A 16406-nucleotide genomic window follows, 5' to 3' on the forward strand; every position below is an offset into this window, starting at 1 on the left:
TTCTGATTGCACAAATGAAGATAGATTCTTCACAAACATTTGCACAAATCAATACATGAATATGATGCAGCAGTGTACGCAATATCTTCTTCAATTACTGTCTTCTTCTGGAGCAAAATGACTAACATACTTACAAACTCAGAATAAAGTGTTTCTGTTTTATCAGACATATTAACACTAAATAAATTTTTTAATATTTGGACAGTGACATTTATATTTAATATAACGGCTTAATTTAACAAAATTTAACACCTCTTACAAAATACAGCATTTTTAAATTGACCTGAGAAAAGAAACATACATTTTATCAATAGCAACAGTGACCTTGATATTTGAACTATTGTCATTACACCTTGAGATTCATTTTAAATGCATTAAGAAATTTAGTAAGATGGATAAAATACTGGTTAATACACTTTTTCAATTGCATTACCTGAGGGACAGACTGTGAGAGTGGACGGTCCCCTGCAGGTCCTCTGAACCCTTGAGGTGGAGGAATCAAGGGGCCAATTTCTTCATCTTCATTGAATCCCTCTTCAATCTTAGGCTCAGAGTTCCGCACACTGTCATAGTCATCACTGTCCATGGGCTGTAACCTTTGACCAGGCTGGGTCGACCTGATGGAGGCATCTCGTATTGGCACAGCCAAACCATTCATCACTGGAGGTTTTTCCTCAGTATCCTTCTCTTCCTCCATGTTCTCATCCGTATATCTGTAATGTACACAGGGTAAATTTAGAGCATGTAACCTTCATGTCATTGTGTATCACAAGGAATCATGCCTACATTAATATGGCTGGTAATAAATGCAATAAAATACATGAGAAGAATACTGATTTCTGAGGAAGTAGTTACAAATATTGCTCACCTAAGAAGTCTACCTATGTCTGCATGTGAATGTACATTCACACTCTTATCAATCAAAACTGAAACTGGGAAAGAAAAGCTTGGATTACATAGCTGCTACACAATCCATTAATACTGTTATCATGTACCTTCTCTTCTAGACATATAGCATATAGGATCAATTACTCAGCATAAAAAGGGCAAGTCATTTATACAGATAGCATTGTCCCCTGCTTCTCTACCTATCAATGAGGACTAGGCCCTGATACATAACATAGAGAAAGTGACTGCCATTTTTCACGTACCACTAATTTAGGCTTAATAATAAAACTGACCAGCACATGATGATTTTGATCACTGATGACATTTGGTTGCTCAAATGAGGTTTCACTTCATCCATGTTTTCTATTTTTATGCCAAGGTCGTTGACAAAACACAAAGACACAGACATGTACACTCACACAAACAAGTACACACATAAATATAGTAAGGTCACCATGGAACATTGATAGAGTATGATCCTTAGTGTTGTTTATCAGTTTAAAGAGGGACACCCATGGCCAGGTGGTACTGAGTGCCATTCTTTACCAATTACTGCCATCGCACCTCTGTCCACATGGGTTCAAGTCACAGGCTCAGCCAATGTGGGTATGTGAGAAAGCTTGCCATTAGCTTCCCATGGATCAGTGGGCTCTTCCTCCACCAGTTATTCTGGCTGTCATGACATAGCCTATCATATGCAGAAAAATGGCATGTATGTACATTTAAATATTAGCATGCAGTTCTTAAGAATTAATAAAAGAACTATTTTCCATTATCATGATTGCACTTGTCTGAATCCACACCTCTCTTTTTAATTTGAGAGACAAAGAGTGAAATCTGGATTTAACTTTGTAGAGCATTAAACAACAACACAGGAGAATATTTTGTTTATTATACTGCCTGAAGCAGTCAAAATGTAATCTGGCATAGTTCAATGACACATGTATGCTGTATGGGTGCATTGAGATTACCAAATATAGATATGGAATTTGAGAGACAAAGAGTGAAAGTTGGATTTAACTCTGTACAGCAAACAACAACACAGGAGAATATTTTGTTTATTATACTGCCTGAAGCAGTCAAAATTTAATCTGGCATAGTTCAATGACACATGTATGCTGCATGGATGCATTGAGATTACCAAATATAGATATGGAATTAAAACTTTTCTTGTGGCTACATGGAGATGATCAACTACAGATGTGGATTTTGGACTTTGTCTTATAGGCATATGGAGATTACCAAATACAGATATTTATTTTAGATTTTGTTCTTACAAGCAGATGAAGATTACCAACAACATAATTTCAGATTTTAGACATTTTCTGAGTGCAGTTTGTCATATTGATATGATCTCTGAACTGTATGTATACATGTTTACTAGTCAAACCAACTGCAAAATTGCACAGACCCAGATACGCTACTGCATAATGTGCTGGCAGATCAGGGTCTATGCAATTTGTTAGAACTCAGCAGAACAAACAACATAGACCCTGATCTGCCAGCACACTAAACAATCACGGCAGATCAGGGTCAGTGGTGTTTGCAGTTGGACTTGAAGCAAACTATTCCACTTTGTATCTCTGTCTGTATGCATCCCCCTCTCTCTTTCTCTCTCGCTGAAGAACAGTATTAATATATAGTACAGCTTTTGTGTCCCTATGTCAACTGCTTATTTACCATATATCCTCACATATATGCTTGTTCATGTATAAGCCGATCCCCAAAACTGAATACATAATACATTAAAAAGCTCATGACCCGTGCATAAGCCAACCCACAAGTCCAAAACATCAGAAGATGCACACAGTAAGTTCTAAATGCGTTTATTTAGGCAAACTTATATTGGCAAAAATTATGTGTATACCTCTCACACGGTTGGCATGTATGATTATTACAAGGAAATGTTATAAGTTAATATAAGTTGTTTCTGCCTAATTGAGATTGTGTATGATATGATCTGATGATGACAAGAATTTGGCATTCATGGGTTCCTGTAACAGTACCTCTCCCTTTTGATAAGAATTGGGCATTCATGGGTTCCTGTAAGTTTACCTCTCCCTTCTGGCAAGAGTTGGGCATTCATGGGTTCCTGTAACAGTACCTCTCCCTCTTGACAAGAATTGGGCATTCGTGGGTTCCTGTAACAGCACCTCTCCCTTTTGATAAGAATTGGGCATTCATGGGTTCCTGTAACAGTACCTCTCCCTTTTGATAAGAATTGGGCATTCATGGGTTCCTGTAAGTTTACCTCTCCCTTCTGGCAAGAGTTGGGCATTCATGGGTTCCTGTAACAGTACCTCTCCCTTTTGATAAGAATTGGGCATTTGTGGGTTCCTGTAACAGTACCTCTCCCTTTTGATAAGAATTGGGCATTCGTGGGTTCCTGTAAGTTTACCTCTCCCTTTTGAAAAGAATTGGGCGTTCGTGGGTTCCTGTAACAGTACCTCTCCCTCTTGACAAGAATTGGGCATTCGTGGGTTCCTGTAACAGCACCTCTCCCTTTTGATAAGAATTGGGCATTCATGGGTTCCTGTAAGTTTACCTCTCCCTTCTGGCAAGAGTTGGGCATTCATGGGTTCCTGTAACAGTACCTCTCCCTCTTGACAAGAATTGGGCATTCGTGGGTTCCTGTAACAGCACCTCTCCCTTTTGATAAGAATTGGGCATTCATGGGTTCCTGTAAGTTTACCTCTCCCTTCTGGCAAGAGTTGGGCATTCGTGGGTTCCTGTTACAGTACCTCTCCCTCTTGACAAGAATTGGGCATTCGTGGGTTCCTGTAACAGCACCTCTCCCTTTTGATAAGAATTGGGCATTCATGGGTTCCTGTAAGTTTACCTCTCCCTTTTGAAAAGAATTGGGCATTCGTGGGTTCCTGTAACAGTACCTCTCCCTCTTGACAAGAATTGGGCATTCGTGGGTTCCTGTAATAGCACCTCTCCCTTTTGATAAGAATTGGGCATTCATGGGTTCCTGTAACAGTACCTCTTCCTTCTGGCAAGAATTGGGCATTCATGGGTTCCTGTAACAGTACCTCTCCCTTTTGAAAAGAATTGGGCATTCGTGGGTTCCTGTAACAGTACCTCTCCCTCTTGACAAGAATTGGGCATTCATGGGTTCCTGTAATAAGTACCTCTCCATTTTGATAAGAATTGGGCATTCATGGGTTCCTGTAACAGCACCTCTCCCTTTTGATGAGAATTGGGCATTTGTGGGTTCCCGTAACAGTACCTCTCCCTTTTGACTTGAGTTAATTATTATTTGTTTGTGCATTACTGCATTAGAATTTTGTATCAATGCACCAGTAATTATGTTTGTATTTTGTCCTGAACTTGTAAATACCTAACTCAATAAAATGTGATCCCATTATGACAACAATGAACAACAACAGTGTTTGGTTCAATGCTTACATTTAGGCTAGTAAGCATATTTACATAATGGCGCATAACTTGTGCTGAATGTAGCACATCCCGCTTTATAAAGTACATCCCTAGGATTCAAATCATAGGCACCACTACACTAAACTTAAATAATATCTCCCAAATACAATAATGAAGTTCCAGAAATAATGCCTTGAAAATTATTATAATACCATAAAATCTGAGTTGCAGTTTGCTTTGATATAAGCGATCCTAACCTCATTTCATACAGCTATAGTAATTGCGTTAATGTTGTGGAGTAAAAGGCAACCACACATCAAAATACTTTTTAACTGCTGGAAAAAGTTCCTCTGAACTCAAGCCAGTTTCAGGGAGTTAACAATTAACTGACCTGGATTGCTGTTGGAAAACAAAAGACAAATCTGCCAATTATAAACAAAGGAGATGCCAAAACAACCAGCTTTCCAATGAGTGGTATGTAATAATTTTGTTCAGCCAAAACACAAAACTAAAATAGATCGATGATGATCTTAGTCAATCTATATTCAGAATTTTAGCCTTTATTATTACCATTCTTTCATGAATCTCAACAGTTATAAGAAGATATGCTAGTTCTGTGCATTAAACATAATATGTACCTTTCATAAAGATTACCTCAATTTGTAAAATCGCATATATCATTGAAAAAGACTAACTTGTGAGAGCATGGATCAACATAAATAAAACAGCTTTGTATATCTAGCTGAAATGTGATCTGGATGAATGTGATTTGGTAGAATCAATGAATAAAGGAAAATTTGCATCTAATAATTTTGGGAATAAATAAGGATTAAGTGACGCTAAGCACGATTTGCACTGTGTAAGTACTGTACATTATACAAGTACAGCCTAGTCACTCAGGTAAATTTGAAAAGGCCTTTGAATGGTGAAGTCTTTATTTACCTTTATTTAATTTCATGTTGGAGAAATCAGAAAAAATGCACATACTAAATAACAACAAAAACTATCATTATAGTAGTTTATAACAGTTTAGTAATTCTTGGGAAACCGAAACTGTACGTTTTTTTACACATACATGTCTTCGGATACAGAAAAAATTATTATTATTCTGTGTCCCAAGATTTACAGCCATTATGATAGTCTACAAAAAAAACTTGAAAATTGTCAAATTTAGACCTCACCTATGGATAAGCCGACCCCCTCTTTTTCCAGACTTTCAATTTTTCCTATATTACTGGGCTTATACACAAGTATATATGGTAATTTTATCATATTTTGTGAGTGTATGCTATATTGAAACAGTGTCCTCAACATACAGTGTGTGTGTGTGTGTGTGTGTGTGTGTGTGTGTGTGTGCATGTGTGTGTGTGTGCAGTTTATATGGATTTAATCCAGCATGCATTAATATCTCTATCTCAATTATTTCACTCACAGACACAGTTAAAGGATGCTAAAAAATGCTAGCTGAGGTTGAGGAGGATGAAAACCTTGTGCAAGCAAAACATTTTTCATGAGTTAGCTTTACATTTCTTGCACTTCATTCACTTTGTTGTCATTGTTTAACTGAAATGACATGAGTGACGAAAATAAAATAGAAAATAACCTCTAAGTATTAACAAGTCAAGAGCAACACTCATTAATTAAACAAGTGAAAATATCTATGCAGGGAATGTGACCAAACAACCAAAAAGTACCAATAATACTGAGTTGGTGCACAAGGTCAGAACAAACAGTTCACAACACAGAAAGAAAACTCATATATTCATCAAAAAATTAATGATCACCACTTGCAGCAAATAGCTTCCTACATACTATTATAACAATTTTCTGGATGAATAGGTTGTAATCACATAATATTTGAGATTTTGCAGTATTATGTTCATAGTGCTCTGCAAATGCTTAAACCTGGAAACCATGGTAAGGGTGAGGTAACTAGTATGACTTTCTACCTTTGGTCTACAGGGAAAGGATACAAGTTTCATCTGTTTTGGAGGGCTGGATCTGGGAGATATTTTCCTAATATAATGTGACTGGGGAATGTATTCAGAGAAAAGAAAAGAAAGCCTTGGTGTTGCCTGCATTTTGTCCCTCAGTCAGCTGGATATTTACTTGATATTTGCCAACGGAGGTAGTAGATAGAAGGACAGCTGATTGTATTCATTTTATAGGAAAAAGCAGCTCAAAAATTTTACCATATGTAAATAATCAACACTTTTTATGTAATAAAGAGTGAGAAGATATGGACAGTGTGTGGAAAAACACCAACAATGGGTATGAATGATACCATGTTGGAGTGAATGGTCAGAAAAAACTAAATCCACTAATGCAAAATAATTCTATTAATTATCAACCAATTTAAAAAAAATGACTGCAACATGAAATAAATACCTTAGTCAATGAATGATTGAACCCTTGCTGCATATCTTAAATTTTTAGAGGTGTATAGTATGAAACTGATTGTACCCATTGTATTGTAATGGTCAGGGGAGTTAATGAGTAAGGGTTACCTAGTGATGGTCAGGGGAGTTAATGGGTAAGGGTTACCTAGTGATGGTCAGTGGAGTTAATTGGTAAGGGTTTCACAACTTTTTCTCTCTTTAATATATATGGAAAAGATGAAATTTTTATGAAATGGATTGTTGAAGTAACAGTGTTTCTTCCTAATATTATTGTGATCAGGGAATGTATTAAAAGGAAAAACAGAGTTTGGGTAAATTATTAAAACACAAACATGTCCATACAAAAACTGTTTTTTTATTTCCTTCTTCTTAATGTGATATCTTCTCACACATATTATCACATAAAATTGTGCTGTATTTGGGGAGATTACAAGCCCTGCATTTCTAATGAAATCTTACAAACTTTAAATTATCAGTTTAAACTCAAAGATGCCTTATTCAATTACCAGCCTATAATAATAATAATAATAATAATAATAGTGCTTTATTTAAAGAGGGTGACTCATTAGTCAAGGACTATTTTCCCTTGAGGCCCTCTTAAGGAGAGTATAACAATGCACATTATATGAAACTCCTATGCTAAACATTTTTTGTCAGTTTATGAACAGGTAATTACCCCACACAAACAAAAAGTATAAAGCAAGAAAGAAGTTCACATACCATTAAGGCCCCTTATCACCATAAAATAATGGTTATTTATCCAACTAATAGTGACTTTTATGCTGAATCTATGGTAACCACTGTCAATGTTTTGATAGAAAAAGAGTAAAGTATCTTGGCACAAACTCAGCTATCCACAGGCAGTTCATAACTTATACAGCAATATGTACCAGAAAGTCATGATAAAGGAATATGAGCTGGTCTGTACAAAGTTATAAGTAGTTGAGTTCCAAGATATAAAGGAGGTAAACTGTAATGAAGGAGGTATACTCTTTATTACCAAGGCCTTGAGGGAGATGCTAGATCCAAAACCATGATTGCCAAGCTTTTAAAAGTGGGAACAAACAAAAACTGCACAATCCTCAATCATGCTTTATAACCAATTCTCTTTTGAACTGGATGTGCAAAAACTCAAATTTGCAACTTTATCCTCACAATTGGTACCCAAGCATCATGCCAAGAGTTTATCCTAAACATTTTAGAACAGATTTAAAAAAAATAAATCTAGATGCTTGAATTCAATTCAAGTGATAAAAAGGGCTTTTAAAGATTTTTTTTTTATTGTAAGATAAAATGTTGATTACAGTCACCTACTTTGATGCCTTGATGTTTCTGATTTGAAAGGCAATAAAAGCTGTAAAGTAGATCTAGATAAACAACCAAGTAAAGTCACTGGAATTAAAATCTTGATCAAACTAAAAAAGTATTGTTTGCATAAATAAAAAATACCTTCAGTATGCATGTTTGGAACAAGTTTCATATCCACAAATGCAAACTTATCAGACAGCATACACTTTTATGCCAAAAGCTCTCTTGCAAGAAGTAAATTAGAATTACAGTTGCCTCCTACCTTCCTTCATGTCTCTGTGGATTTCCTTTAGAAAATTTTGGTGATGGATGGCCTGACTGCGCCCTCTGTTGCCTCACTGTGGCTGAGGGTGGCGGGTGAAGAGGGGCTGCATATCCCCGGGGTGGGGTCAGATCCTCTGGGGGAGATTTCATGTCCCTTTCAGCATCTTTATTACTACTGTCACGGTTTCTCTTTTTCTTCTTCTTTTTCTTGCCGATGTTTTCCATACTATCGATGTTAGGCAGTTTTGGAGCATTTTCTAGTGGAGTTAACAATGGAGGAGGCATCAACTTTTTACCTTCAAGTACACCTGGTAAAAAAAAGGGCATTTAACAAGAGTATTGTGAACAGAACATTACACACTTGTCCAAGAGCATTTAACAAGAGTATTGTGAACAGAACATTACACACTTGTCCAATGTTTAATTGTCTATTTAGATAGCTGACATTTTTATGCAGGAACTATTTTTCTTGTTTCACTCAGTGACTTTGACCTTTGAACTTTTCTCCCCAAAACAGGCTTCTTTTTTACCTGATTTAAAAGCAGCAACCATTTGTCTTTTTTTAGTCACAGTTACCTTAATCTGTGAACATTTGATGCCCAAATCAACAGACTTCTTCCTTACCTACGTAAAAGGTTGTATGTGAAGTAGAAATTATGTTATTTTGCAGAAACAATTTTTATCCTTTAATCACAGTGACCGATAAAATTCTTCCTCACCATAAATACAGACCATTTACAAAGTCTGGCAACTGTAGATGATGGATAATTCAAGTTACTGTGCATGTAATTTTTCTTTTTCATTCACAGTGACCTCGATCTTAAGCCTTTGGAGTCAGAAATTGAGAAAGGTCTTCCTAACCCCAAGTACAAGCTATCCACATGGTTCCCATGCTTTTCTAAAGATAAATTTCCAGGTCATTTCCAGGGTTTTTCCAGGTTGAAATTATTTTCAAGGTTCACATATGACCATTACTAAATGGAATTAAAGAACATTTTAGATTATAAAACATGCATTTTCTAAATCTAAAGATGTTTCTTTCAAGACTCTCCAAAAACATCGAAGTCAGAAAAGATGATCATGTACAAAACCACAAAATGTATCACATGCAAGAAATTTGATTATATTCCTATAAATTAGCATGTAAAGTCATTTCAATGTACAGAATAAAAATTCAAACTTTATTCTGATGCATTATGATGCTAAGTGAGAACAACAGAATGAACAGAAATTATGTTTTGTTTCCTTTCAAACCTTTAATTCTAGAGAATTCTATAACAATATATATATGCATTTCATAGAAAGTAACATTTTCTATTACAGTATGAAAAAATAAATAAACGCAAATAATTAGAATCTTGCCTTGTAACGAAAAGAGTTTAACCCTGAATTTATCAATGCCAATAAAATCCCAAACAAAATTTTTCAAACAACCTAATTTCCTTAAGATGAGCTGGTTAAAAATCCATCATTTAAAAAACATTTTCAAAAGGGTTGATTTAAATTTTGACAAAAGACCTTCAAAATTATATACTGTTGTATAAACAAGGACTGAATTTTATAAAAATACAATTTGTGTACAGGAGCTCATATAATTTTTTAATATGTACAATGCTGTCTGGATTTCTGCATACCTAAGGCTTCCGTCTCCAATACTTAAGTAAAATGCAAGCCGTATATGACCAATTGACGAAAATAAAATACTGTAATGCTTATCATTTGAAAAAAGCAATTGTCAGCACAATATTCTGCTCAAAATAATATTAATTTTGGACACACTGGATACCACCACCGTGTTTTCATGACTCGCAATATGTCGGCCAATTCTGTGCACAGCTTTGAAACGATGTAATGTTTATCCATCAGGCTATAGAAATTAAATACATTACTTTGGACTGTTTCTGTCAGCAGTTCAGTCGAGTAATTTGATCAGGTTTTAAAGCTAGTTTCACAAAATTCAATGTAACATTGCCAATAAATGGCAAGCAATATTAAGCCAACTAAACCGATCTTGTAAAAAAATTTTTAATAAAATTCAATATTTTATATTTAAAAAAATGAGCTTTTATATGGAAGAGAAACAACAATGAATGAATAGGGTGTAATGTGTTTACAATGTCTTGTTTTGGGGGAAAAATACTAAAGAATTTATAAACAGACTATACGCCAGGAAATTTTGTGAGAATCCCATTCTAGTGGCAAGCTGACATGTTGGGCAACAGACAATTTTGGAAACTTTGACTAAAATGCATAATTTTTTTAAGGTATAAATTTCCATCTTTATAAAATGAAGTTATTTGTATGATTCTAACAGATACATAGTAAATAGGATCTTCTGGGTTACCGGTTCAAGGAGTCTGACATTTTATCAATATAGTTAGGCGAAATCTCTGACAATCTGAAATCACCTTATCGGTAAATAAATGAACACAAGGAATGCAAGTGTGGCCACAACCCTCCACTCAATTCGACTTTTCTCATGTGTCTTTTGTCACTTCAGAATCGCAAGAAGACTGAAAAACTACATATACATTCAAAAGACAGTGACAAACCAACGCATAACTCTCAGACAACCATTGCATGAATCCAATCTGGTGAATTAACCTTTATTTTCACCATTATTTTCTCAGAAATGGCAAGTATTATAATCGTTATGTCGTTAATCTGCAATCAAATGAGACAAAACTATGGTGTAGATGAAACCTGACCCAGTACTCACCATTTTCATTACCAGCCACATAACTTCACAAATCTCAAAAAATGACATCGGAAGTCCAATATTCACATGATATCAACAACAAACTCCTTTATAATGTTGTTGTACAGAAATTCAATTATATTAAATGAAAGTCAGATACTTTTTGTAAAAACCTGCAATCTGACCAGTCTGATTTATCAAGCAGAGATCACATGTCAACATGGTGGTCACGTGATATATATAAATATGGAGAATTTTGTGTTCTTTCGCTTTTGTATTTTAATTACAACCAGTATACGACTTTCATTTAATATTTTTTTTTCTTTTTTTCTCTACAACCTTTGAAAAGGTGGGTTGTTTGATATTTGTACAGTACTCATGCAACTAGCAATGCAAATCACGAGCACCAGGTCACATTTCATCAACAACGTAGTTTTATCTCGTCTTACAGCAGATTAAAAACAATGATTTTACAACTCACAATTTCTGAGAAAATAAGTAATTTTCATATCGATTTCATGCATGTATCACTTGATCTAGCAACGTTTAAAGTTTGCTAGGCCATCTGGTCTAAGCAGCTATGCTTTGCCACCACCATGTTGGCCTCCTGCGATGCTAGATTGGTTTTCATACCTTCCATGTAAAGAAAGATATGGATATCAAGCTGACTTTGAAATAATATGCAAGTGACAAGGTATAAGCTGTCTTCTTTAGCTGGTAATAAAATTGCCAACAAATATACTGACAGTTTTACGTCCTGAATTTCCTCAAAATGTACTTTCTTAGTTCTGCAAATCCAATTACATGAGCCATGTCATGGGTTCTCAAGCCTGATTACACATTTCAAAATTGTACTATAATTTCGACTATAATCCAACTACATCCTCCTTACTGCACTCAAAATGAAACAAACATTATATTCCACAGCGTCTTTTTGATAATTGCAATTGAAAGACTTTATATTTTTTTTCACATCATGATTTCAAACATTCAATGAAAGAACAGAAACACACTGCAGATGTCAACACAAATCCAATCTACTGTATGTAGAATTGACACATATAAATCCAGTCCATAATCACAAAATTTTGTAGAACTGACAAAAATACCAAAATCTATTAATTTCAGATCAAATGGAAATGTTGTTCCAATGAGCATTCATTCACAATATGACTCCAAATTTCAATTTTAAGTAGATCAAAATACCATTTTCTTTCAAAAGTTATGTCTAGTACACGACAAAGTTCAAATTTATCTGTACGGAGTTACGTGCACATTAATAATGTTGTTGTTGTGTAATGATGAATCTGCACTTGTGTATTTACTTTGGAATATGGCATACATTCAGTTACTTTCTTTCTTGTAGTGTATTTTTGTTTATATAATTAGGTCTTAGAATAAGAAAATGAGTATAACATAAAAAGGTTACTGCATTTTAAGGGAAATTATGAACTTGTTTTGTCAGATAGGTATACTGCACTGCCAAGGACGTGCAATATTTCCATCAGAAAAACTCATTCATATTTTCCCATACAAATGCTGTAACCTATAATTACAGAGTGGAAATCCTATTTCTTCTCTCAGTCACTGTGACCTTGACTTTTGACCTTTCGACTCCAAAATCAATAGGCTTCTTTCTTGCCCCATGTGCAAGCCATCCCCTAAGGTTTGGCCACTAGATACTGGACAAATAGAGTTTTATGCAAAACCATTTTCTTTCTTTCAGTCAGTTAAGTTGTACCTTTCAGCATAAGCCCAAAATCATTTTAGTTTGGTAACCTAAGAGAGTAAGCAATTTGAGTTATTATGCAGAAACCAACTAGGTAACTGACAGATGGACAGACAACATCATAACATCTGCCTTATGGTGGGCACATAACCAGGGTGAATTTAACACAATTTCTTTCATCTGCAATGTACAAAATTTATTTTAGGACCAACTAGATTTCTAAGTCTTCTTGTGTTAAGATGATGCGACTTTCCATATGGGGGGAGTAACAATATTATGATTTTCAAGATGGCTGCCATGATGGTTGTACTGATGTCAGATCAGCATTGTTTACATTTTGTACAAACTAGACATTATAAGAAAACCCAATGTTGATATGGCTTTCCATCCAAAAGTGGCTATAAGATTTTTAACATGGCCACTATGGTTGGCATATTGGATATCAACTCACCATATATTGGATATCAACTCGCCATAATTTAGATTCAAGACCAATAAGTACAACAACTTATAAGATTTTCCATTCAGGAGGAGAAGCAGCAACAAGATTCTCAAGATGGCTGCTGTGGTGACTATACTGGACATAAGACTGGCAACATTTTCTTTCGGACCAACATGATATATTAAGTCTTTAGTGAAAATCCCATGGATTCTCAGCATAGCAAATTTACTTTTCCCTTACCTGGAGGCCTTGTACTGCCAGAATCTGGCCTGTTATCTTGCCGAGCACTGGACTGGTCGGGGCTTTGACTAGACAGTGGTGGACTAGTGATTTGTTCTCGTATTGAGGGCCCTGAGCCCGGTCTACCAGGAGGTGGGGAGGTTAGAATAGGGGGCTTGGGGACTTGCTGCATTCGTTGAGGTCTAGGGGCAGGTTTAGGTCTGTTGGGAGATGGGTAGCTGTCTGTTGTACTGGCAGGTGTGCGCTGGTTGAAAAATCCTGATGTAATTCGCTGGTTTGTTGTAGAAATACGAGGAGGTGGCCTGGGTTGGATACTGTTATAATTTTGAGCATTATCTCCAAACTCTGGCTGGCTTTTTCTATATGGAGGTTGCTATAATGAGAAATGCAAGTTACATCCACATATCAATACTGTATCCAAAGAAGAAAATAATCAAACAAGTTAAAATTGCAGAGTTATATTTCAGAAAGTTATAAACTCAAACAAAATGCAAAACTCAAATTTCATATCACAACAGGCTTTTGTTGAATATTTGTTATACTGTGGTTGCACTAATTTTTGTGCAGTACCAATTTTCATGGATTTCATTTTTGTCCCAAAACATGAATTTAAGACCCAATGAAAAATAAGCCATACATTATGAAGGTCACCATTCATTTTCTTACTGAAACATTCCTAGATATCAACAAGTCTATTTGATAAATCAACACTATTACTGTAATTTGGTAATAAAATCTTAGCTTTAACATGTTTGTTTTATTAAACCCTTTAGAAAAAGGAACTATAATGCCTTTTGTATTGTTTCAATTATATATCATCACCATATGGTATATGGTAACTGTCATTTCCAGTCATTGTCTTAAATTAACATGTTGAGATAAATAATTTTTAGAGAGAAATGAGAAAAAGCATAAGGTATTCAAACACTAATATTATTGAAAATGAAAGAAATAATAATGGTATCATAAGAATAAATACTTATTAAAATTGATTCTCCATTCAAGTGAAACTGTTGTTGAAAAAGATAAATCCTCCTGAAAGTATGTCTCATTTTATCTACGCAAGCTTAATCTAAATAAACAAGAAGACTAAAATACTAAGACTATTGCTTGAAACACAAATAATAATGAAATATCATGTATATGCACTAATTATCACATAGTATGAAGCTCACACTTCACTGATTTTCAGACACAACCACAAGTCAATCAAATCTGCGACACATAAATGTTTGTTAGGTCAATAATGCTAAAATTAATTAGCTTGATTGCTGAGGTTTTAATGTCTACTTTAAGGTACACTATCTTTACCAGTGACAACTTCCTTTTTCATGATGGTCTCTATGGTGACAAAATTAGCATACAAGTTGTGGAACTGTGATATTCGTCCATCTTTTTAGTCTTTATCTATTGTACGGTCTAGTGGGTGATGTTGATTTGGACATAAGTCAGGCTCAAACAAGGACTCAACTGTCTTTCAATTTAGTTAGCATCTTCATACTTTCATGAACTCCGAAGACATCAATATTTAGACTGTCTGCTAATCATATCAGTCAAGGAGAAGCTGATTAAGTGTTTGGTTTACATAAGGAATGATAACATTATCCAAACCAATGGAGATCTCTGGTGAATTTACCATTCTCAAGCCACTGTGTTAATGCCATAATCATCAGAAATTACTGATGTAATTTTAAGTAAAATATCATATATATGTACTTTAAGAACTGAATAGCATTAATGTTTAGAGGCTGCATTGGCTCTCTTTAATGTAGAGTGTAAAGTGATTGATCTTGACATGTGTTTTAACTTGTGACCATACAGGTTGTTATATTATTTTAACAGGTTTGTAATTGACATAGTTTTATTATTTTGTATTCTTATTTTGGGTCTTTGCAAAGGTTAGTCAGTGAAATTAAATGGCTACAAATATACAAACTCTAACAGGCAAATCACTGAACCAATTTGCATTTTCTCTGAACCAATTTAAAAAAAAAAAAATCTTGCTGCCATTCTTGAAACCTTGATTACCCAACTAATTTGGCTTTAGATGAATGGATTGTCTCAGAGACTAATATTATTTTCCTATAATATCCTGACCTATCAGAGGGAGGGTGGCAATTTTGTCAGGATATTTGGTCATCTAGATGATCAAAGTTTGGTTAAAAAGTACAATAGTGAACAAGTGTCAAAGGGCATTGATGTAAGTAGACTCAGCTGACATGTATCCTATTCATATCTGTGACAGTAACTGATTAACTTGTATTGCCGGTTCATTCATCATGGATTGTATGACAGTTAATTACAAAGAGCTTGTAAAACGTGTGTGTGTGTGATTTAGATTTTTAACATAGCTTTAACAATTTTTCAGTCATATCACTACAATGTCTGCAGTGTGGCAGATTATTGTGATGTCTAGCAGTGAGGCATCATGCCGCAGACATGTAGCATGATGTCCCACCAAGTCACATTATCCTGACACCAGGCCGACCAGTTCTAACACTAACCTCTTAATGCTGAGCGCCAAGCAAGGCAGCTGTTAGTACCATTTTTGTAAGTCTTTGGGGATCGAACCCACGACCTCCCGCATCTGAGGCAGATACTCTAACCACAAGGCCACTGGAGCGGTCTTGGAAAACATAATACCATTGATCAAAACATTAAAAGTTAATTACAAGGAGCTTGTAAAACATAATACCATTGATCAGAAAATTAACAGTTAATTACAAGGTGCTTGTAACACATAATACCATTGATCAGAACACTAATAGTTAATTACAAGGAGCTTGTAAAACATAATACCATTGATGCGAACATTAACAGTTAATTACAAGGAGCTTGTAAAACATAATACCATTGATCAGAACAGTAACAGTTAATTACAAGGAGCTTGTAAAACATAATACCACTGATTAGAACATTAACAGTTAATTACAAGGAGCTTGTAAAACACAATACCACTGATCAGAACATTAACAGTTAATTACAAGGTGCTTGTAAAACATAACACCATTGATCAGAACATTAACTGTTAATTACAAGGAGCTTGGAAAACATAAT

General features: G+C 35.0%; 1 protein-coding gene across 1 annotated transcript in view; it reads right to left on the reverse strand.

The window, feature by feature from the left end:
• Positions 1-16406, reverse strand: part of LOC149775307 (uncharacterized) — a 100656-nt gene that overhangs the window by 30985 nt on the left and 53265 nt on the right. Inside the window, exons 12-14 of the mRNA XM_089944358.1 lie at positions 13350-13722; positions 8239-8548; positions 434-713 (exon numbers count right to left, since the gene is read on the reverse strand). Of these exons, the coding sequence (XP_089800484.1) occupies positions 434-713; positions 8239-8548; positions 13350-13722 (963 nt within the window). The remainder of the gene's footprint in view (positions 1-433; positions 714-8238; positions 8549-13349; positions 13723-16406) is intronic.

The sequence above is a fragment of the Sinohyriopsis cumingii genome, chromosome 19 (genome assembly GCF_028554795.1).
Source record: "Sinohyriopsis cumingii isolate HCF-2022 chromosome 19, ASM2855479v2, whole genome shotgun sequence".
NCBI classification, from domain to species: domain Eukaryota; kingdom Metazoa; phylum Mollusca; class Bivalvia; order Unionida; family Unionidae; genus Sinohyriopsis; species Sinohyriopsis cumingii.